Source organism: Sceloporus undulatus, unplaced genomic scaffold (genome assembly GCF_019175285.1).
Source record: "Sceloporus undulatus isolate JIND9_A2432 ecotype Alabama unplaced genomic scaffold, SceUnd_v1.1 scaffold_19, whole genome shotgun sequence".
Lineage (NCBI taxonomy): Eukaryota > Metazoa > Chordata > Lepidosauria > Squamata > Phrynosomatidae > Sceloporus > Sceloporus undulatus.
In genome coordinates, this window is record NW_024802941.1 from 39,226 (window position 1) to 62,406 (window position 23,181).

General features: G+C 38.8%; 1 protein-coding gene across 1 annotated transcript in view; it reads right to left on the reverse strand.

Annotated features, from left to right (window-relative positions):
- Positions 1-23,181, reverse strand: part of LOC121917458 (NADP-dependent malic enzyme-like) — a gene marked incomplete at its 3' end in the record, with an annotated part of 127,408 nt that overhangs the window by 33,403 nt on the left and 70,824 nt on the right. The window contains exon 6 of the mRNA XM_042443439.1: positions 16,672-16,775. Within this exon, the coding sequence (XP_042299373.1) occupies positions 16,672-16,775 (104 nt within the window). The remainder of the gene's footprint in view (positions 1-16,671; positions 16,776-23,181) is intronic.

Genomic DNA, 23,181 nt, shown 5'->3' on the forward strand with positions numbered 1-23,181 from the left:
CCATCCACAGCTTGAAAATATTTTTAAAATGCATAAATTCCTAAAACCAAACTTTGATTTTGCTATTTCATATAAGAAACGCCATTTTACACAGCATCCACTGATTTTGGTATCCATAGGGGATATTGGAACCAAACCATAGCAGATACCAAGAGCCCACAGTACTCAACAATTTCATAAGTTGACACTGTTCAAAGTGTCTGCATCTTTGGTCTCAAAATTTCCACAGTGAAAGGTGACACACCACTTCTTCACAGAAAGAGAGAAGTTGGTAACATGAGCTTTCATAGACTTCAGCCTACTTCCTCAGATGCATGAGGTAAAGGTAGTATGCTCAAGACTATGGAAGCTCATGCTACCACCTTCTCTCTTTTGGTTAGTCTCAAAGGTGCTACAAGATTCCTCTGCATATTAATTTTCCAGACTAAAATGCAATGTTTTTTAAATCTACCACTTCTTCACAGTTGAGTATGAGGTGCACTTGTCACTTATCATATACTAATGGGCTGGAATTTTATTCTGCGGTGACAGGAACTTCATGACAGCCTGGAGTTCAGCACTTGACTATTCCATATTCTTGTTGACATGGTTCTATCAATGATCAGGAAAAAAATCAGAAATAGGAGCTATGATCCTGCAGATTGGCAATTTGCAATACAAAAGAAAACTCTTTCAAACTACAGTGATAAAAATTACACTCAGATTTTGGGAAATGGGTCAGGCTGAGAACTTTTCAGAATGCCCTTCTGTATGTAGAAGGACTACAACTTCCAGCCTTCTCCAGCAGCATGGATACTGGGAGTCATAGCCCAAAACTGGACCTTGTCCAAGCTCTGTAGGGAAATGAGACTCTGCTTGGATCTGATCTTGTCACCTATTATTATGGTATGACTGTGAAGCATTTTAAACAAACTTGCAAATACTTTCCACACATGGAAGATCAAAATTCCTTTAGCTGTTTAAAGAACTGTAGTTTTAAAGTGATCTCCACAATCAAGTAAATTTTAAGAAGACAAATTCTTTCAAGATTTTTAGTACAAACCTATACATGTTTACTCAAGAATAAAAGTATTCACTGTCTACCTCCCTAAAAAATGTATTTAGGATTGGAGTCTAAATCAAAACATTTGAATGCTAGGAAGAATGTTAATACATTAGCTACTAACAGAAAAGATGGGCCTCATTTTTGTTCATCTAAGCTGCATTCGCAACCAAAGGCCAGATTTTGGGTACTTCATATATCTTGCACTCTTCCCAATGTATCACAGTTCTACCAATTCCTTAAAAAGGGGTTGTACATCTAAATGTAAACACATTTATCTTCCCCATGAACACTGCAGCATTACTCATGAACAGATACCCCCACAACAAAGTGGCAATATTTAGCAACATAAAAGGCACATTTTCCTCAAGATACATCTTCTACCAAAAAAACCAAGCAACCGGCAAAAAACAAAACAAAAACAAAACAAAAACCAGCCACAAAAGCCCACACCCAACAATGTATTTAATATTTTTGAATAGAAAGCAAAACTAAAACTAATCTTTGGCATTTATTCTGGCACGTAGGCTATGTTCATTTTCTAGAACCTATTTCATCATGTCATGTGTTATGTAAAATAGTTATGTGACAGTGTCTAAGTTGCTTTACTTAAATCATCTGCCCAAAACTTCCACTGAGCAACCATATCAGCTGAAGGGAATCTTTCAGTTGTTTTAAGCCAAATACATATTAACTCCTTGTTGCCAGTACTACATACAGCTAACATGGCTAAGGCTGCACTTAGTAGTAGAGAGAGAAAAAGAAAAGGAATGAAAATTGGTGAAGCGGGCCCCAATCTGCAAGCCAGGTGTCATAAGTGGATATAGACAGGTAACAGTGGTTATTCACCTCCAGGGTACTATGCCTGACTATATTAATTCTAAGCTCAAAAGTGCTAGCTAAACTGAACTCATTAAAAAGATCAGATGGAATTAAACAAATTAAAGTAAAGATGCTTCCTTCATTGGTCATTTCCTGAGCCTGTAAAGTAAATAGCTATCATGCTTCAAGGCTGATTGGCTAAGCTTACTTTCCACTTAAGTGAAAGCCCCCATTTGTACCTTCCAGATATCATCTTGCAAACGAAAGAGCAAGTTACAAGTTATGTATAAAGCCACTATTAGAAAATTAAGGTTCAAAATAAAGTTAGTTAAAACATATACTGGCTGAGTTATATGTTTCTCTCTTATGTTAGACTTTGGTGAATGTCCATGGAAAAAATAATAATTCCAAAGCCAAAATAAAGTTCACCTTTGGAAAGCACAACATAATTGGGGAAAACCCTTTTCTCATGTCCCTGAGATTTGTTACAATTGCTCTTTATATGCATCATTAAATATGCTTGCTGTTAGATGCTGCTGCTGTTGCTGCTGCCATTGATTTTGTTAAGAAAATTAACTCAATGACCTTACATAAATGCCAGTTATCAAGAAAAGGCAAATCATATTCAGTGCAGAGAAAGATACTAATCATGAATTAGGCTTTTCAACTGAGAGGTTGAACTTACAGTATTGTTCATTCAGGGATGGCAGGAGAATCAATACACTATGATTGGGTTATTCGCCATGTGTCAACTGGACAACAAAGAGCTCACGTTCTTTTCAGTTACAAATGTTAAGCCCCTTCCCTTCTCTGTCAGTTTCATTATCTAGGCTTACCTAATTGAACCACCTCCTCCACCCTTAAAATACTTCATGTTATGTTTCAAAGGTGGGTGTGGACTGATCCTCTTGCCATCCCTGAATGAATAATAAAGTCCAACCTCTCATTCATGGGATGGCATGGAGGAACAATCCGCTATGATGTAACTGGGTGGGAATATCATTTGACTACCACCAACTGTAACATAATCCTACCAAAGGCTGCCTGTGCTGAATTGTATTTATCAAATCTGTAGTGTTTTACAAAGGTTGATAGTTTCTTCCAACCCACTGCATCACAAATCGCCTTCAAAGAACCAGACACAATGTAAGTTGCACTTGTAACCATAGATCTTGTGGAGTGAGGCCACACATTGGTTGGCCTTGGCTTCATTTCTGAGTCATTACAGAGGAAAATACAAGCCTGTAACCATTTACCAATCACTATTTTTGATGTCTTTTGACCAAAAGTCATTGCATGATAAAGACACAAATAAAGACTCTGAATGGAGTCTCTGCACAGGCGCAAAACACTATTGTGTGAAGCACAGAGACCACGAAGAAGAATCTTTGCTGACACAAACAAGTCCACTTGGAATGGACTCCACTTCCTTTGCGGTTGATGGAATACTGCAAAATGCAGAGCCCATTTCCCTAGATGCAATCTGTTGGTTCAGGTAATCTGCCCTGACATTCCAAAATCCCATCAGATACACTGCTGTTATCAACTGCAGGTTTCTTTCTGTGAGTGAAACAATCTGTCTGATTCCTTTATTAATGGCTTGGAATGCAGACCTCCCTGGTTTGATATATAAACACAGACTGTCGTGTTGTCATCCAAATCTGCACAGGTTGTGCTTGAATTTCTTCTGTAACACTGAGTAGTTATTACTTTTAACTTTAGAAAGCTGATGTTGTCTCTCATGTCCACTATAGACCAAACTCTTAATGTTGTCTTTAACTTTTAATTTTCCTTGTATTATAACTTCCTTCTATTACAGTAGTGGACATTCTCTTCCCTACTAAACTTATTCTAAATGCTGTTTTCCTCTAAGTTTGTCTGAGATGGGCAAATACATCTGGTTGGTACTGGGGTTAGCGTCACCCGGTGCGGTCACTCATGGGGAGGACGGGACTTATGGGGGTGGGACTTCTGGTGCACAACTTCTGATGTGCACAGGAGCATGAACATGCAGCTGGAGATGCTGCGCATGCCCCAGGGACCAGCCCCAGGGACCAGCTCCAGGGCCCCAGGGAGGCTGAAGAAGCCCTGCGTGCCCCGGGAAAGGGTAAGAGAACATCTATGGGGCCACAGGGAGGTTTGGAGAACCCTGCACACCCTCAGGCAGCAGGCCTCTTCTGGGGTGTCACCTGGTGTGGTCTGCACCCATCGCACCTCCCAACGATGCCACTGGTTGGTACAGGAGGATCGTAAAAACAGACAATGAAGGAAAGAGGCTTAACGGTTGCAACTGAAAAGAACATGAGCTCCTGCCAGTCTGCTTGACACATGAGGAATAACCCAATTGTAGTGAACTGTTTCTCCATGCCGTCCTGTGAATACAGTCGGCCCTTCTTATACACAGATTTCTTATACATGAATTCAAGCATCCACAGTTTGAAAATGTTCAAAAAAAAGTATAAATTTCAAATATCAAATCTTGATTTTCCATTTTTATAAGGAACACCATTTTGCTATTTCATTATACTTAATGGGACTTGAACATGCACAGATTTTGTTATCCATGCGGGATCTTGGAACCAAACCCCAGCGTATAACAAGGATCCACTGTATGTTGATTTATTACAGTGGGCCCTTGTTATCCCCTGGGGTTTGGTTCCAGGAACCTCCGTGAACAACAAAATCTGTGGATGCTCAAGTCCCATTAAATACAATGGCATGGCAAAATATTAATAATAATAATAATAATAATAATAATAATAATAATAATTTTTATTTCTATCTTCCCGCCTCTCCCAATGGATCGAAGCAGGATCACAGCAAGGTTAAAATTACAGTTACAATATTGCAGCATTAGTTACTGCACCACTAAAACCACAGTAAAAAAATAAAATAAAAACAAAAACATAAAAGCGTAAGAATCTAAAAACATTAATATCAATCAATCACGGGGTCAGCTGGTCTCGTTCCATACTAGTGATCTTCATAGGAGGTCAGGAGGATAAGCGCGGCGGAAGAGCTCTGTCTTTACCGCCTTCTTAAAGATTTCTCAGGATGTAACAAGGCGAGTCTCCTCTGGGAGTCCATTCCAAAGTCTAGGGGCAGCTATGCTGAATGCCTTTAGGGAAGTAGAAACATGTTTGGATGATGGTATTTCCAACAAATTCTTCCCACTTGTTCCAAGAGTGCGGGGCGGATTGTATAGGGAGATGCGTTCCCGTAAGTAATCGGGACTCAAACCATGTAGGGCTTTAAACGTAATGACCAATACCTTGTACTGTGCCCGGAAGCTAATTGGGAGCCAGTGTAGATTTTTCAAGAAAGGTGTTATATGGTCAAGTCTCAAAGAACTAGTGACCAAGCTGGCTGCCGCATTTTGCACTAATTGAAGCTTCCAAACTTGATACAAGGGTAGCCCCATGTAGAGTGCATTGCAGAAATCAAGAAGAGAGATTACCAGAGCATGCACTACAGCTTCAAGGTCCTTTCGGTTGAGGTAGGGTCACAGTTGGCATATCAACTGAAGTTGGTACCAAGCACTTCTGGCCGTTGCATCCACTTGAGATGACAAACATATAGATGGATCCAGAAGTACTCCCAAACTGCGAACTTCATCCTTCAGGGGAATTGTGACCCCATCAAGGAGAGGTGGACAAATTTCCCTCCCTGGACCTAAGGAACTTATGGCAAGTACCTCCGTTTTCTCTTGATTCAGCTTTAGTTTGTTTTTCCTCATCCAGCCCATTACTGACTCAAGGCAGGGATTCAGAGGGGAGAAGTCATCCTCAGTCATTGTAGCAGTCAGGACATAGAGAAGCATATTTGGGTGTCATCAGCGTACTAAAGGTGCGCTTTATATAAAATGGCAAAATCAAGGATTGATACTTGGAATTTATATTAATTTTTGAATATTTTCAAGCCATGGATGCTTGAGTCCATGGGTAAAAAAAATCTGTGGATAAGGAAGGTCGACTGTATAATGATGGCACTAATTAAAAGCAAAAAAAAAAATTAATTCAGAAAACTTTGTATTTGTGATTTATCAGTTCCACAGAATGTCAACATTAAAATGTAACTAACACATATATTCTGTTGGCATTCTGATTTGGTTACACTTTTCACTTTAATGATTTTTGAAAACTTAAATAAAGATCAGTCCTCCCAAAAATGGTAATGGACAATCAATGGCAGATCTACTTGAGCCTCTGGATGTATTTTGCTAACATACTGTACTCTTTTCCTATATTGTAACCTTCTTGGACTTTCATGCTTCGTGGTATGCTAGCTATTAGACAAAGCAGACTTAGGACATTATCTCACCAGACCCTTTTGTGCTGCAATCCTGCAAACCAAAATAAAGTGGCAAACTATTGGTTTTGGAGCAACCGCCATTGCACTGCTTCCATTTCCACAGCAAGGGCTGCTGCCCACATCGCACTCTCTTCCTGTCCTCTCCCTTAACTCTGCCCTCCCTCCTTTATACCTTATCCAGCATGCATTTAGGTTTTTTTTAAAGATTCAAATGTTTTTTGCACAATTATGGAGCTCTGCAGCCTTGATTTAAGTTTTTTAAAATGATTTTTCAAAATTTCTAGGCTTCAGTGCTCCGAAATTGCACAAAAATCAGGGAAAGTAATTTTAAAAAACAGGGAGGGGGAAAGAGGGAATGATGGGACAATAATACTATGTGACTGACAATCAGGTGAATGCCCTGGGAATGGCTTTTTGCACCCACAGCATTGCACTTCATTCACAGTTTCCCCCACAAATGAAAATGGACAGGTCAGGGATGGGGCAGCTATGTAAGTGGCATCATGTGATCAGCATCACTGATGCAGCTTCCTTCCTATAGGAATCACACTCTAAAAGCCATGTGTGATAATCTCCTGAGTCTAGTTTGATTTTTTTTTAGAGCACATAAACTATGGAACTGTTCTAAGAATATGCAGGTAGGAACAAAAAGTCTATGTGCTGGTTTGACTAAATGCCTATTCAGATCTTTTAAGGCCCACAATTCTGGTTGTTTGGTGCACCAATAGAGACTATTGGTCCTTTGAAGATGTTCAGCATAAAAAAAATCCAATCAAACTGTGCAGTGAATATTTCAATGCCAGAATTTTTAATCTGTTTTTTTAAAATGAGATTAGTAAACAAAACCTAAGGAAACATCCATATGATAAGGCACCTATCCCTTCATATTCTTGCAAAAAAGCAAAGTACAACTTATCACTGACTCCAAACTAATGCCCAGTATCCCAAGTGTATAGTAAGTCAGGAAGTCAGTTGAGGGCTTTTTGACATAATGTTGGTATGTCAGCTAATTGCAAAATGCAAACAGCTGGATCATATTTTAAAATCTGATTTGGAAAATATAGCAAACCAGCTGCACTTGGTAAATTTAGTCTGCAAATACCGTCCTTTAAAATATTTTCCACCCATAATTTACAGCTTCTGTGGTCTCCTGGCCAGCACTTAGAAAAAGAAAAGTCCAATGAGTAGTTAGTTTGGCTTCTGACCAGAAGATGCTAACCCTTTACCACTATGACAACTCTAGTGCAGCTCTGTAAAATAACTTTGGACTCTGAAACATAGAAGCAGGGAATAAGCTTTGAGTAACTCCTCATTCCAAAAACAGCCATATCAGCAAGTGATTGACAGTCATGTTTCTTCTTTTTCCTTATCCCAAAACCTTATACAAATATCCCTTGTACAGTCTATTCTAGGTGCACCCAAGACATGCTTGATGCCATAACACTGTGTAGAGATAGGCTAGGGAATCTTTTGCCTTCCTGATGTCAATAAATGATTATTCCCATCAGACACTTCCATTCACTAGGGCTGATTGGAACTGGAGTTCAATAATATGTTAAAGGGCATAGTCCTGATGCAGGGGAAAGCAGCACTAATGTATGGCAGGTTGCAAGGACATATGCAGACAACAGCTTTTTGCAACTATGAATCATATTAGGTAGCTTAGCAGAAACCTACTTTATGCAAGAATGCTGCTTAAGCATAAACAGCATTTCAGGCAGTCACCATGCTGCTGTTTGTATATGTGAATTCACCCATAGCACATGTGCTCTCTGTGGAGAACCAAAGAGGAAAAAAGACAATGGCTGGCATCCTATAAGTGACTTACAATGGCCTAAGTGCAACTCATGCCTTTGTAAAGTCCTTTTTTGGCCATTGTGGAGGTCAGAATTTTCTACCAACCTTGTGTGATGACCCATATTCCCCCTCAAACCTAACTTAAAGCTGCAAGAGCACTCTCTCCATGGCTAGTCAATAATTGCGAAGAGCTAGGAGCCTCAGAAAAACTGTGTCCCTATAGCCAGCCATAGAACAAGACTTCCAAGAGTCTGTCAGAGAGCTCAGCAGCTGACATACCCAGATGTTTCTCTCATGCCTCCTATTTTCCATGAGTCACTAAATGGCCACAGTGAGGGTTCTCTTACAGCAAAAAGGTGGGTTGGGTTGGGGTTAAAAGGAGAGACGCAGCATAGTTCTGTATGTAGAACATCTACTCTACATCTCCATGAAGTAGGATCTGAATCAATTTGTTGGGTCCAGACTTGGCCATATTTACAGTAGATCCGCTGAAATCAATGAGACTTAATTGACTCTAGGTATGGCGAACCCTAGATCCAAATCTACTGTAAGTCAAGAGTATATTAAATAATGTCAGAAGGGCTCTGTACTTAACATACAATGGTCATACAGTATAATATACTGAATACTGTATTACACGAGAGGGGGAAAATAGCAATAATGAACACCTCACTCCTTTATTGTTACTGAAGAGATAAAAATAAAGAGACTTCAATTAATTACTTATCAGTGTTGGTCTCCTCCACTAGAAAGAATTCTAGTTTGCTCTAACAAAGTATAATATATCAAAAAAGTGAAGGAATGTCATATCTATCCTTTCACTGAGCTCTCCACCTGAGATTCTTATATGAGACCATGGCACTTCCAAGCAAGCAGCAACCACTAAATTGATAATGTATGCAGCAGAAAGAATTTATTTAAATATATTGAAATTTCAAAAGAATAAAAGTAGTAACAGACAAGAAACCAGGAACATGAGATTTAATGAATGCTTCTGTTTCATGACTGTACTGTTACAATGCTTATAAGGTATAATTTGGCTTTAATTTGTATAAACCTAGCTTATTTTTAAGTTACAGGTTAGAACTCCATGGAAAGAGGTTTGCAGGTGCTGCATCATTGGGGGCAAACTACTACTGCTGGAAGATGAGCAGTAGACATACTTGAGTCTCTGGCGGGTTACAAACCGCCGCTTGGGACATCCTCAGGACGTCCCAGTTTAAAAAAGGGGCGTCTCTTCCAGACGCCCCTATTCCTGTTATGGACTCTGTCTGTAAGAAATGGCGGCGGCCGTTCCACATGGCCGCCGCCATCTTGACATAACGGACGCTGTGCATCCACACGGCGCACGGCACTAATGATGTCACGAGTACGCCATTGGCACCTCACGGCGTCATTAGCGCGCCGCCAGAAGAAGCTCCATTTTGGAGCTTCTTTTTTGCTCCGTAAGGGAGCCACGCGGTTTGGCCTCCCAGTATCTTTTCTTGTATAAGAATAGGGAAATTAAATAGCCCTTCTCCTTCCATGTTGAATTTTCCTCCTCAAAATGCAGGCTTAGTAAAAGAAGAGGGGGAAAATGTATGAGCCTACCATAATTTTCCTCCAGAACTGATTTTAAGGCTGTGAGGGTTTGTTTTTTTAAAAAAATACACAAGTGAAACAAAATAAGTATCATTATTTGCTTTTTTATGTACATTGCTATGACAGACATTGATTAAGATGAAATTTAAGATTACAGACACAAATTATAATGCAAAGAAGAAGTCTGTCTACCATTCTCTGATTAGTTTCTAAAAGAACTATTCTGATTTTTCCAGCTGGATTTGCTTTGCCAAGTACTTCCATATGTCTTCTATTTTTTTCTTTTCTTTCTTTCTTATTGAAATTTGCCTAGATCTTACTAGGTAGCACTCACTGTCCCTCTTACCACTCAAAGTGTAATAAAACAGACATGTAGGAATATTTGATTAACCATTGGTATTATTTACCAGTAAGAAAATGCATTTAAGCAAACAGAAAACATATACAGTACTGTAATGCAGGACAATAGCACACTAATATTGTGCAGAAGTCACAGTCACAGTTGAACCAATAAAATAATTGCAATAAAAATTATTCTACCTGTGCAATGGAAACCTTGGATTACAAAGGGAGAAAAAAAGTGTACAGTATTCCAGAAGAATCTATGACAGTGTCACAGAATCTAAATTGGTTTACATAAGCATTTAAAGGAACTACTTTACCTTTCAGTTTTCATGTTAACACACATAACTTCACATGGAATGACTGACACAAGACAACATAGATATGTCATAGCAAAAGTTAGGCTTCCTATTTAATAACCAGCATTAAAAAACTGGGAGAAGTATATGAGTTAAAGGGTACCTGCCATTCAGTCTAGTTTGAATTCCTGCTTAATCATCCTTGCATCCTGCAACAGTGTACCACCACACTTTTACCACAAATAGCCATGGTCACTGCTAACCTAGGTTTGCAAACCCTCTTCAAACCATCATTTCAGATCACTAGCCAAATTCCAGTTTAATGCTAGCAAAGTGTAAACCCCAGCTACCACAGTTGCATTGCATTATTGCTTTACATAACTAGTTGTACAAGCTCTTTCACAACAAGTTGTGCTACTGCTTTGCACAAGTGTATGTCCAGTAACAGCAGTTCTGATCTCACCCTTCTACTATCTCTGAAAATGTGGAGCCACTATTGTAGAAGGAAGCACAAAGACACAACTGGATACAAGCTCTCAAATAAGGTGGGAACCTTGACATTCACATTTAATTTCCTAACAATACCTAAGAGAACAACAGAGTCTTACCATAGACTCATAGAATCATAGAGTTGGAAGAGACCGCAAGGGCCATCCAGTCCAACCCCCTGTCATGCAGGAAATCCAAATCAAAGCATCCCTGACAGATGGCCATCTAGCCTCTGCTTAAAGACCTCCAAGGAAGGAGTATCTTGTGAGTATCTGACTTGCAGGACATTCCTACATATGCTCACTCAAAGTATGTTCAATGTTCAGTGGAACTTGCTCCCTATTAAGTGTAATTTACACTGCAGGCAGAAATTTAGATGGCCTTTCAATTTAAACAACCTCATTAAGAAGAGTAAAAAAAAAGCCTTTATTGAAATACAATAGCATGTGGACCTTTCACTGACTTAATGTCAGTTTCAGTGTGAGTATCAAATGAAGTGTCAGTTACCCACATTTGTGTAGTATAGCAAGTATGATTATGACTACAATTCATTTTCCAGGATTTAAGATCTGATCTTCTTTACAGTTGTACATACATCACTGTGATTATAAAGGCAGAAGCAGGGGCAGATGCATGGATTTCCTAAGAAGCGTCAAGAACATTGCAGACGCCAAATACTGCCAGGAAATAAATCAGTCAAACGATTAAGTTCTTCTTGCAGTTCAAGAATCAAATTATCTTTTCTCAGCCAAGTAATTCTCCAGCAAACCTATTAGAAGAATGGCCTGCCATCACTCTTAGTGTTGCCAGGTGACTAAATTTAATGTAGCCCTACATTTACATACTTTCTTTCCCAACAAGGGGCAATTTCTTAACAGTGGGCAATTTTAAATTCTCTTAGGCCGAAAAACATGGACAAAAAGTGCCAACTTCAGACCGATCTGGGGGCGTGGTGTACAGATGACATGCACCCCTGGACTGGGCTGAAGCTGTGTCAGGGTTGCCAGCAAAAAAGGTGCTCCTTCCTGGTGGCCCATTTGGGACCACAGCAGCAGCCGCCAGCCTCAGGAACGTGGTGCCTGGTCATCATGGTCCCACACTGATTGGGGTGCAACTGGGGCTGAAATAGCCTCTGGCTGCTCCAAGCTGCCAGTCTGCTTGACCCTTTAGACCTGAGTATACTAAACGTGTACAGAACAACTTCTGCCTTGGGTCTTTAGAGATGTGACATCTACTCCACCAGTCCATCAGTCCAGAAAAATTAAAAAGCCCTTTACCCTTATATAATACCAAGCTCTTAATTCCCTCATCTACACAAGCAATAGGCAAAATCTGAGTCTTTAGATCTCTGCCTGATTTAAAATAAGCAGGCATGGTTTGCTAGCTCTTATAGCAACAACAACAACAACAAAATTCTCCCTAAATTCAATTCCTGAAGTACACAAAGTTAGAGATGGCAAAAACTGTGTGTGAAAGCACACGACTGGTACTAAAAATAAATTCCCAGGCTGAACATGAGTTGCTCATAGTCTGAAATAGATAATTAATGCTGTACCTTTGCATATCATTTTACATCTGCCCCCACCCCCACTACTTTTTCAATCCATCATTTTGCCCCTGATACTGTTAGGTAGAACCTCAAGCATCTAGCTGAAATTCCACAACATGACATCTACCCACTCCTGTCCTATATTAGTATTAAATGTACAGGAACCCCATCAACATAGCACCTGCAGTTTGGCAAAGACTAACACTCCTGCTGAGTGTACCAGCTACCCAGACATAACACTTTATTATCAGTAATTATTCCTCCACAGGCACTTTTAAAGGTCATAAGCCAGAGAGTATAGTGGGCGCAGCAAAAGAATAGGTAAATTTGTCCAGGAATAAGCATTACAAAACTATGTAGCATTACAAAACCATAGTTTTGGTGATGTTAGGCATCCAGAGATATACAGTCTGCACATTTTCTTGCTGTGCTAGCCATTTTGCAAATTACCATGTGTGTCCCTTGTCATCCTTTTAAGATAAATGCCTTCCTTGGTTGCTAAAGAATACATAAAAGACTAAAACAGCAAATAACTTAGTTTTGTCAGAGAAGCAAATGGAAAAACTACTCCTACAAGTCAAAAATAATAACGTGACATATTACAGTTGCTCTAATAGAAAACAAATTGTGTATACCATTGCTTGTGCTCAATTCATAAGACATTCCAAACTGATACACTATAAAAATCAGCAATCATCCTTACTCCTAATAAAATTATTTTGTTTTCTATAATCTACAATCAAAATGCACATTATGACAAATTGTTGTCATGAAGTAATTTTGCCATACCAGTTTCACACAGCGATGCTTTGTTCAAACAGAAAAAACAGAGTCCTATGATACCTGAAAAAACTAACAACCTTTTATGAATTACCATATTCCTGGTAACTAATTTGTAAGTAGACAAAAAGTGCATCGTTTCCCCAACAGTGGTTACAATCATAAGAATAATTTGCAGGAGATTAATGGTAACCATAAATCTAGAATGGGCCAAGATCTGATTGAACTAAGAACTCTAGAATTTCACAATATTAAACATTGCTATAGAAGTTGCTGTGCAGCCTAACCATTCCTTCAGGATTTCCCGTAAGAGTCACGTTTATCCGATTTCTTGCCAACATGTTCCTTTGCCAGAGGAAAAGACCTTGCCAAATGAATAAATTAATGGCAAGTCCTATAATATTCTAATGAAATGTAAAACAAAAACAATCATGGTGAAATTTGAACATTTTTATTTAATGTATGGATATAGGAGATGGATTTGTTCTTAAGCAAAATGAAAGTTTTATATTACCATGGATGGAGAGGGTGTGACATTTAATGCATTTCAGTTACTTTTAACAACAACAACAACAATGCAAAGTAGGGATGAACAATCTACTAAATTCATGAATATCAAATATCAACATTTCACTTCATAACGGAGACTAACCATTTATGTTTAAAAAATGAAAACCTAGCCCTCTGTCAAGGATTTAGGACCGAAGTTATTACATTACATGCCAAATGATTTGCTGTTCCTAGTGAGATTGCTACTGTCTCCCTCGCTCTCTCTCCGTATGTGTGTGTGTGTGTGGGGGGGCAAATTATATATTATTATTTAAATTATATGTAAATTTAAATTATTAAAATTATATATAAATTATTTTTATCCAACCTTTCTCCCAGGATGGGAGCCAAGGTGGCACACATCAATATATTCGCATACTGTCCTATGTGTCTTGTGTTTCTGTGCTCAGACCCCAAACTCTAAAACCTCTACAGCAAATATGACACACACCCATTTAAAATATCATCAGTTGGCCTGCCCAAAAATACAGCAGGAGGAATAGAGACAACTGATATAGACATATTACATTTACTGCAGCCTGTATGGGAAATTCTTGAGACAGAAAAAAAAATCCTTATTTCTGCAGTTGGAATAAAAAGTTGCAATTGGTAACATAAATTCACAAGAAAAGCAGTGAGACAAGAAGAATGTGATATGTACAGCAGGCCTTAGCATCCACAGGGGTTTGGTTCCAGGATCTCACCACCAACACTGGTGGATACCAAAATCTGTGGATGCTCAAGTGCCAATAATTACAGTGGCACAGTACAATAGTGTCCCTTATACAAAATGGCAAAATCAAGATTTGCTTGTTGGGATTTACATATATTTTTTAAAATTATTCTCAAACTGTGGATGCTTGAATCAGTGGATAAAGAGCCCGTGGATATGGAGGGCTGACTGAGGGAGTGTGAAACAGTAAACACAGCTTAAATTGATTATTTTTGCTGTTATTGCTGTTGTTGTGTGCCTTCCAGAATTTCCAACTTATGGCAACCCTAAGGCAAACTGAATGGGGGGGGGGGCTGAGAGTGTGTAACTCATCCAAGGTTACCCAGTAGGTTTCCATGGTCGAGTGGAAATCAAACTCTGATCTCCAAGTCATAGTCCAACACTCAACCACTACACCACATTGGCTCAAGTACAGCTATAATTCCTGTCAAATTCTAACCCCCTAGTCTATTCTGCTCTGTGTTTACAAAACACTATCATATTGGGTTGCATATTATTAATCCTGCTACAAAGCAGGGAAGAGTTCTGGTAGACAGCTATACTGTGTCCCTCAGGGTCCCTACATCTCTGAATTCAATCAGTCTTTGGAACCATGCCAAATTGTGATCTTTGGCCCAATCCTGCCCTCTTTTGTCCACTGGCTTTGCCCTAAACTATGCCCTGAGTAAAACATGAAAATGTGCTTCAAAGAACTGTATGCATGATTAGCTCTATAACTAGGGTTCCTGTTTATGACTATAGATTAGATAAACATAGAACCCACAGGCATGCAGTGGGATCAGGAGGTGAAATGCATTGACAGGATAAAGTATGGTGAGAGAGTTCTTGTGCTACCACCACAGACAGCTCTTTGAAAATCAGGACATAGACACTGTTTTCATTGGAGTTAAATTACATACTGAACTATGAGTTCTTAGCTGTGTAGTAATGAATTCATTTATATGAGTGTGTGAGAACTAACTGTTAATGAAAGTTTGCTGTCAGTCCAATAGACATGCAGAACAGCAACAACTGTATCAGTATTATATAAGGCATATCCATCCTGCTAGGCTGCCAATAATTATTTTCTCACATCTTTTTATTACAAGGTGTTGTGCTTTACTCAAAGAACTGATGTAAATGCTCTCCATTTCAGCCACCATATGGCTCCTGTCATGTCTTGCCCCACTGATATTCATGTAACATTAACAAGTAGGATAAAACACATGGTTGTGCACACCACTTTTATACTAAATCTAGTAATCATGCCAACTTGTCAGTACAGTCGACCCTCCTTATAGGTGGGCTTGCCTTCCGTAGCTTTCAGCTTACATGGAAGGCAAGCCCCGGCAGAAATAATGGGGCGCGTACTCGTACCTTGTGCCCCATGCACCGCCGCAAGCACGTGCCCCATTATTTTCTATGGGGCTTGAACATACGCTCTTTTCACCATATGCAGGGGTGGGGGAGGTCCAGAAAGGATCCCCTGCATATGGGGAGGGCAGACTGTACAATAATTATAATTCCAGTTGCTGAAATCCCATTTTGTTCTGGATTATTTCATGCCACTAATATGGAACAGCCCTCTGGTTATAATATGAACACAGGAGGAGCTATATTGGGTCAGATTATCCAACATTTTGTTCTCACTAGGTGCCTATAAGAAGTCCACAAGCAGGATGCAACATATTCTCCTGCTTCTTTTCCCTAGACAATACTTTTAAGAAGCATACAGCTTCCCATACTGCAAGTAATATATTACTTTTCCTCCATGACAGTTAAACCTGCATTATGTTAAAATACCAACTAGAAAAGCTTCTGTGTAGTTCACAGGCAATCTCTACCATATGATGACTGGACATGTGAGATATTTTGCTAAATGCAGCTACAGCTATGATCAGCTATGACTTTCTCATGGTAGGTAACCCACAGTGCAAGGTATCCACAGTAAAATGATCCACATGGGCAGCTATCACTCTTGGCTTCATCAGAAATTGCAACCCGTGAAATATTTCTTATTTGTTTCTTTAGTATTTCCTTGAGCCATTATAATAAGCGAGACTCCAAGTACTGGATCAACAAAGTTCATGATAAAAGACGCCTTTCTCTCATTCTGGTTTCCTTTCCAGAAAATGAAGGGGGGGGGGGCGAATTCAAAACAGAGTTTTTTCCTAATAAAATAAGAACAGTAGTGCTTCCCTCAACTTCTTGTACCCATTGTAAACAAGTAAATTAATAACAGCTCAACATTATAAAGAAATGAACACAAGGTTACCAAACACATCTTATAAAGCGTTAAAGAACTGCTAGAAAACAAATTAATCTCGTTAGTGCTTCCTTCCACCCCTAAGAAATAGAATTTTAGAGGTAAATAAACTATGTAAATAAAACCATTTACCTGGATGTCACAGCTTGCATGAATTCATCTAGAAGGTCATCATAAGCTTGGCCTCTGATTCTTTTATGTCTCAGCCCAATATACAAAGGATCTTTTAGCAATGTCTGTTAAAAAAAAAGAAAAGAAAAAACAGCAAGGTCAACAGATAAATGTAAGGTACTGCACTTAGGGCAGAAAAATGCACAGATATAGGATGGCTGACACCTGGCTGAACAAGACTACATGTGAAAGGGATCTGGGAGTCCAAGTAGACCACAAACTGAACATGATTCAACAGTGCGATGCAGCAGCTAAAAAGGTCAATGCAATTTTAGGCTGCATCAATAAAAATATAGTGTCTAGATCAAGGGAAGTAACAGTCACACTCTATTCTGCTTTAGTCAGGCCCCACCTGGAATACCGTGTCCAGTTCTGGGCACCACAATTCAAAAATGATGTTGAGAAACTGGAGCGTGTCCAAAAGAGGGTGACTAAAATGGTGAAGGGTCTGGAAACCATGTCCTATGAGGAATGACTTAGGGAGCTGGGGATGTTTAGCCTGGAGAAGAGAAGGTTAAGAGGTGATATGATAGCCCTGTTTAAATACTTGAAGAGATGTCCATATTGAGGAGGGAGCAAGCTTGTTTTCTGCTGCTCCAGAGACTAGGACCCGGAGCAATGGATGCAAGCTACAGGAAAAGAGATTCCACCTTAACATTAGGAAGAACTTCGTAACAGTAAGGCCTGTTGGACCATGGAACACACTCCCTCAGAGTGTAGTGGAGTCTCCTTCCCTGGAGATCTTTAAGCAGAGGCTGGATGGCCATCTGTCAGAGGTGCTTTGTCTGAGAGTTCCTGCATGGCAGGGGGTTGGACTGGATGGCCCTTGCAGTCTCTTCCAACTCTATGATTCTGTGACTCTAGGATTCTATGATTCTAAGTTGGCTCACTTGTATCCAAAGAGAGACTGCATATATTTGCTACTGTAGATATTTAAACTCATTTATAATTGCTTTCTCAAGTGACCCAAAGCACATCTCCAAATGATAATTTTTCAGCATCCTAATCAAGTACCAGCTCCTAGCAGTCTTGTGGGAAGCCTTGACAGTTGAATTGGTATACTGTTTATATACTGTACGTTTTTTTCTCTTTCTCCATCCCCACTGCAACCCAAACAGGAGTCCAGTTACAAATAATCACTTTTTGTAGTATCCAAAAGGTCAGATGAATTCCTGGCAAAATTAATGTAAGGAAAATGAAAAATAAGGCTGCCTTATATGATTAATTGGTATTTGTGCTGATTTGCCCAAGATGTAGCCATTTTTAATGAAGCAACCTTTATTTTAGAACATAGGAAAAATTACAAAACCACATTCTAAATAAGGTATTTTTTTAAAAGCCTCTTTCTTTATAATAGTTTGGCAAAATGAGCAAGCAGTGGCAGACTACTAAACTTTCTGTGAATATCATGAAAAATTATCCATTACTTTGTTCTTTACTGGCACAGGACTCCCCTTTCCAGACATAGGCACACAGCTGATTAATGATCTATGCAGATTGCCTCTCCTTTACTGCCTTGTGCTGGGAATTCACTCTAAGATTATTATAATTAATATTAAGCATATTACCTGCTGGAAGCAAGGTCTGTCCCACCTTCAACCTTGACATCAATATTATCCAACATCACAAAAGGTGGGTAGGAAATCATCCTTTCCCTTCAATAGAATACCTTCCTGTTTAACACAGCGCAAATGTGGTCATTTGTCTTTATTTGCCTTTATGTTCCCCGTGCTTCCTATAGTCTTAATTCTCCAATTTAGCCCACATGCTGCACTTTACCTCCTAAATCCTAAGACTATTCCAGGTCTTGCAAGAGCTTTAAGTGCTAGTATATTATCAAGCATTGCACCTTGAGACAAAGATCAGTAACCCTAAGTTTGGGTATCAGCTAGATATATTCACTTTTTAAAAAAATATCTCTCTTTCATACTCTATTAATTGTCATTTTCTCTTCCAACAAAAAATAGCCATTGTTTAAATCCAAGCACTACTCATGCTTCTTAAGGATTTAAATACTACAATGGTCTACATTACCAGAAACTTGTACAGAAATTGACCAATTGCCCAGCTTCTCCAGCCAAGATAACGTGCATATTTGTATATTTTTGCACATCTCCCCTTTAATCAATGGACGTGACAGATGAGACAAAAACTAGGGAATGCATATGGAATTAGATTCCATTTTTCTCATATCTCTCAGAGAAATGATTAGATAATATTGGGGTCCAAGTCTAAGAAGTGCAAAATGAAAACTCCAATAAATCATTATTGTTTGTTTGTTGTTGCTGCTGCTGTGTATCTTAAAATCATTTATGACTTATAGCTTTCCTAAGACAAACCTATTGCAGGATTTTCTGAGGCTCAAAGTATGTGACTTGCCCAAGGTCACCCAGCAGGTTTCCATGGCCAAGTGGGGAATCGAACCCCAATCTCCATAGTCACAGTCCTATGCTCAAACCATGTGGCACATTACAAATAAAACAACCAAGCCCAAAGTAGTACAATCTAAATATGTGTATAAAGAGAGAAAAAGAGAGGGAGGGGGGAGAGATAGGAAGAAATAATAACAATTACAAAGAAAAAAAATAACATGACTTTACTATAGCCTCAATGTGAGGAACAAAAGACAAAAGACAAGTAAAAAAATAAAGCCAAGATTACTTGCTTCCTTCACAGGATAAATGGGAATATTAATAGCAATGGAAAATGTATTTTGTAAAGAAGGTTCTGGCAGAAAAAGTAGTAGATCTGTCTTTATCATGTTATATTTAAGGCAACAATGAGGCATCCATGCTGAGATAACTAGAAGTCATGCTATAATTTGATGTTCAATGTTGAAAAGCATCCCTATCCCTACAAATCCCATATTGCTATCTCTTTCAAGCAGTTAGAACTGTTTTTATGGTGCCAATGATCTACTAATAAGAGAAACTGTTACCCTTGCAGACTTCAAATAGTAAAATAAATTAATAAATTAATATATATCTTGCAAAGTTTCTTTCAAGCCTTGTGATTTACACTGACTTGTCCAGATCAGTTCTTCTCATCAGTAATAGAATCTTAACTGTCCCTGGTTTAGAAAGTGGGAAGATTATGTGCTATACACTTCTATTTTGCGAGTATGAACACTTTCATCAGATCCCTTAAGTAAGATCACAAGCCACAAATGACGGAGCGTGGCTTTGGTGCGGCTTCTGGACTCTTAGGACACATGCATCATTGAAACACCATACCTCCACTGTGACTCGAAGCAGCTTTATTTTGGCTGTCTGTAACAAGCCATTGTGTTCCAGTTCACATCTTTAACATTCATGGCAATATATGCTGCTATAGCCAGCATGAGATGTCTGGCCCAGGTACAAGGTTAAATTTTGATTTGTGAGTCTATGGCTTATCTCTAATAAATTTGCTTGACAATGAGCTGAAGCTAAAGCTGCAGCCAATTAGAAGCTACTATTTCAATTGAGACCTCAGGGTAGCTGCAACAAAGGTTCTTTATCCATTGTTCTTGTCTATAGTTACATAACTGAAAATATATGGGGTGCTTTGAACTGAAACATGCAATTGGTTGAATGTTGATAGTCACAACCAGATCCAAGTATTGTCAAAATACTCTTTCTCCTCTAAACTAAAAAGTGTGCTTTCTCTTTTTGTTAGTTCATATATATGCATTGTTTTGAAATATAAGATGTGTGGAAATATTTTTAACAATATTTAAAAGATAGCCATTATCTCTAAAAAAAAATGGGGGGAATCCACTGCAATTCATAGACATGATTAGATTGTGTTTTCATGGAAGAAGGAACTCTGACACATGAGGATCAGGCCATATGCATTGGTAAAACAGGAAAATTTTATCAGCATCTTATATTACTTAAGTTCATCATACCTGCTATGTGAGCTGGTATTTTAGTACAGGAATTTTTTAATCCAGGAATTTTCATATTTAAGAATGATAAACATACCTTTCATTAGCACTCTGTTGATGTGTCTCATCTAGTAACAAATATAGCCACTTCAACAGGAACCTAGCCCAGTAATGCTCTGTCTGGTGCACGCGAATGAAACATGTTCTTTAAAAAAATAGCAATTTGGTGGATAAGATGATCAATTGATCACCCAGTATAGTCTGCTTTCCCATCAATACTATGTAAACTTGTTGGGCTTCTTTCTATCAGTGCAATTATATTACTGTAAATCTTTGCCTCTCTGTAATCTTCTTGCAAGATACCATATTTTCTAGCTGAAGTTTTATTAAAAACAGCTATGAACATTAATTCCTTTTTATGCATGTAGCATCTTTGTTAGGTGATAATCTGTGAATGACTAACCCAGAAAAAGAAGAAAAAACATTAAGGCCAAGCTTCCAAAAAACTCCAGGAAAATATTTAGGAAATGTATTCAACTAAGTCACTGAACTGTTGACAACTTTCTTTTTCAGACTCCAAAGGCTCGCTTTATAAACATTTAATGAATAGTGGTCCTATTGATTTTAGCAGCCCAAATCCTGAATAGTTTTTGCAACTAATAAGAGTGTGTGTATTTTAGGATGGGCAACTTACCGTCCAGCTGAGGCTCCTGCCAGGTATAAGTACTTTGATAAGTACTTGGACTTGAATTTAGCAGTAGTGATTTACAGCATTTACTGTATGTTGCCTGTAAAGCATTGCCAAAGTAATTGAAACAACATGAGTACTCTTGCTGTTTCTGTTGGACACCTGAGAACACAAGTTCCCTTTGAATCATCTCACGAAAGCTGCCAATATGGTTCAGTGTTGTGCTGATGTGTAACTTTCCAACACCCTTTTCAAAGCCCAGAAAAAGCATAAGTTGCAAAATTCTAAATCTATTTATCTACAAATATGGATGTATTGTTACAACGTTATACTACTCTACACAGGTTCATCATATATAAAGTCTTGTTCAAATGTTGGGGTTCACCTACCCATAATCTGCACATCTGTAGAACAGTAGATACAGTAGACACCCATTGTGAACAATCTTGCTGTAATTATGAAACAATGAAGCACACATCTGTTGGCCTGCTCAGGAAAAGCATCTAGATTTCTCTGTACCCTGTGGCCTACAAAATATAAACTGGACATTTCTCACCACACCTACTGCAGTCATCTGACACAGAGCAACAGAGAGTTCCCTAACCATTTCATCTATAAACTGCCTAGGCAAAGGCCCAACCTACTCCCTTCTACACGGGCATCACTAGCAGTTGTGCTGTTTAAACAACACATATTTTGCACCTTTCTCCACTACTGCATAAGCAATCTCTTACTGATGCAGAGTTGTCAGGAATGGCTCAATCTACCTAATCAAACTTTCAACCTGTACCCACTTGCAGAGGTTTGTAAATATCAGACCAGGTGAAAAGATCACTAGCTCCTTGTCACCTGATTCTTTACAAGTACTCAATACTGAGGGTCAAATATTGGACAAAATGAGTGTGCATGCACTAACACACACACACACTCCTCTATTATAATTGTTTTCCATGAACAAAGCAGAAAAACAAGAATATAATTCCAATAAATTCATAATCTTTAGAATTGTTTCACCTATTGAGCGCATTATCCTCTCCTAATTAAAAGGAGAATAAGAGGCGAAACAGACCGCCACAAAGTGGCAGCTTCAAGCCACCCTTTCTGCATGCCATGGCCCCAACCCACCTTGAACCTAGCCAAAAGGTGGCCTTTCCTGTCCGCCATGGCTCATGGGCAGCTTTAAGTTGCTCTGGTGGCATGTGGTGTGTAAATGGCACACCACCAGAGTGCTTGAAAGCTGGCCCATATGTGGACAGCCAAGCAGCTTGAAGCCAACTTCCAGGTGACTTGGGGGCATGTGTCGTCTGTGTGCCACACTCCAAAGCTGGCTGGAAGCTGGCTTTTTATGCCAGTCTGTTTCACCTCTAAGTTCCCCCATTCTTCTTTTTAGAAAATAGAAACACAGGCAAGAATGCATTTTATCACCCCATCTATTTAGATGGATAGTCTCAATCAAGGAAGCCATGGCCCTGAGTTTGCAAGACCTGAGTAGTTGATGATAGGGTGAGTTGAAGGTCTCTCATTCACAGAGTCCCATGAGCCGAAGATAACTGGATGGTAATTAAGAAGAACGAGTTCAGATACATTTTGTAAATGGAGAAGTACTGATAACCTGAAAAAAGGATTTTGAAAATACTGAAACTGGAAAATACATGTTATATATTTAAATGAGTGGTGTAATTTGGATTATACTAAATTTTAGTGTGTTTTGTATTCATTCTTTGATTTAGAAACAGATTATTTGCCATATTTTTAAATAAATTTAAAAGGAAGGGTTTATGACAGGTATTTTATTGTATTTTTAATATTTTTAAAAGTTCTATGTCTTTATAATGTACTGTGATTTTAAAGTATTGTGTGACCCATTCTGAGTACTGCATGTGTGCTAGATTTCTATATAAATAAAAAGAAAACA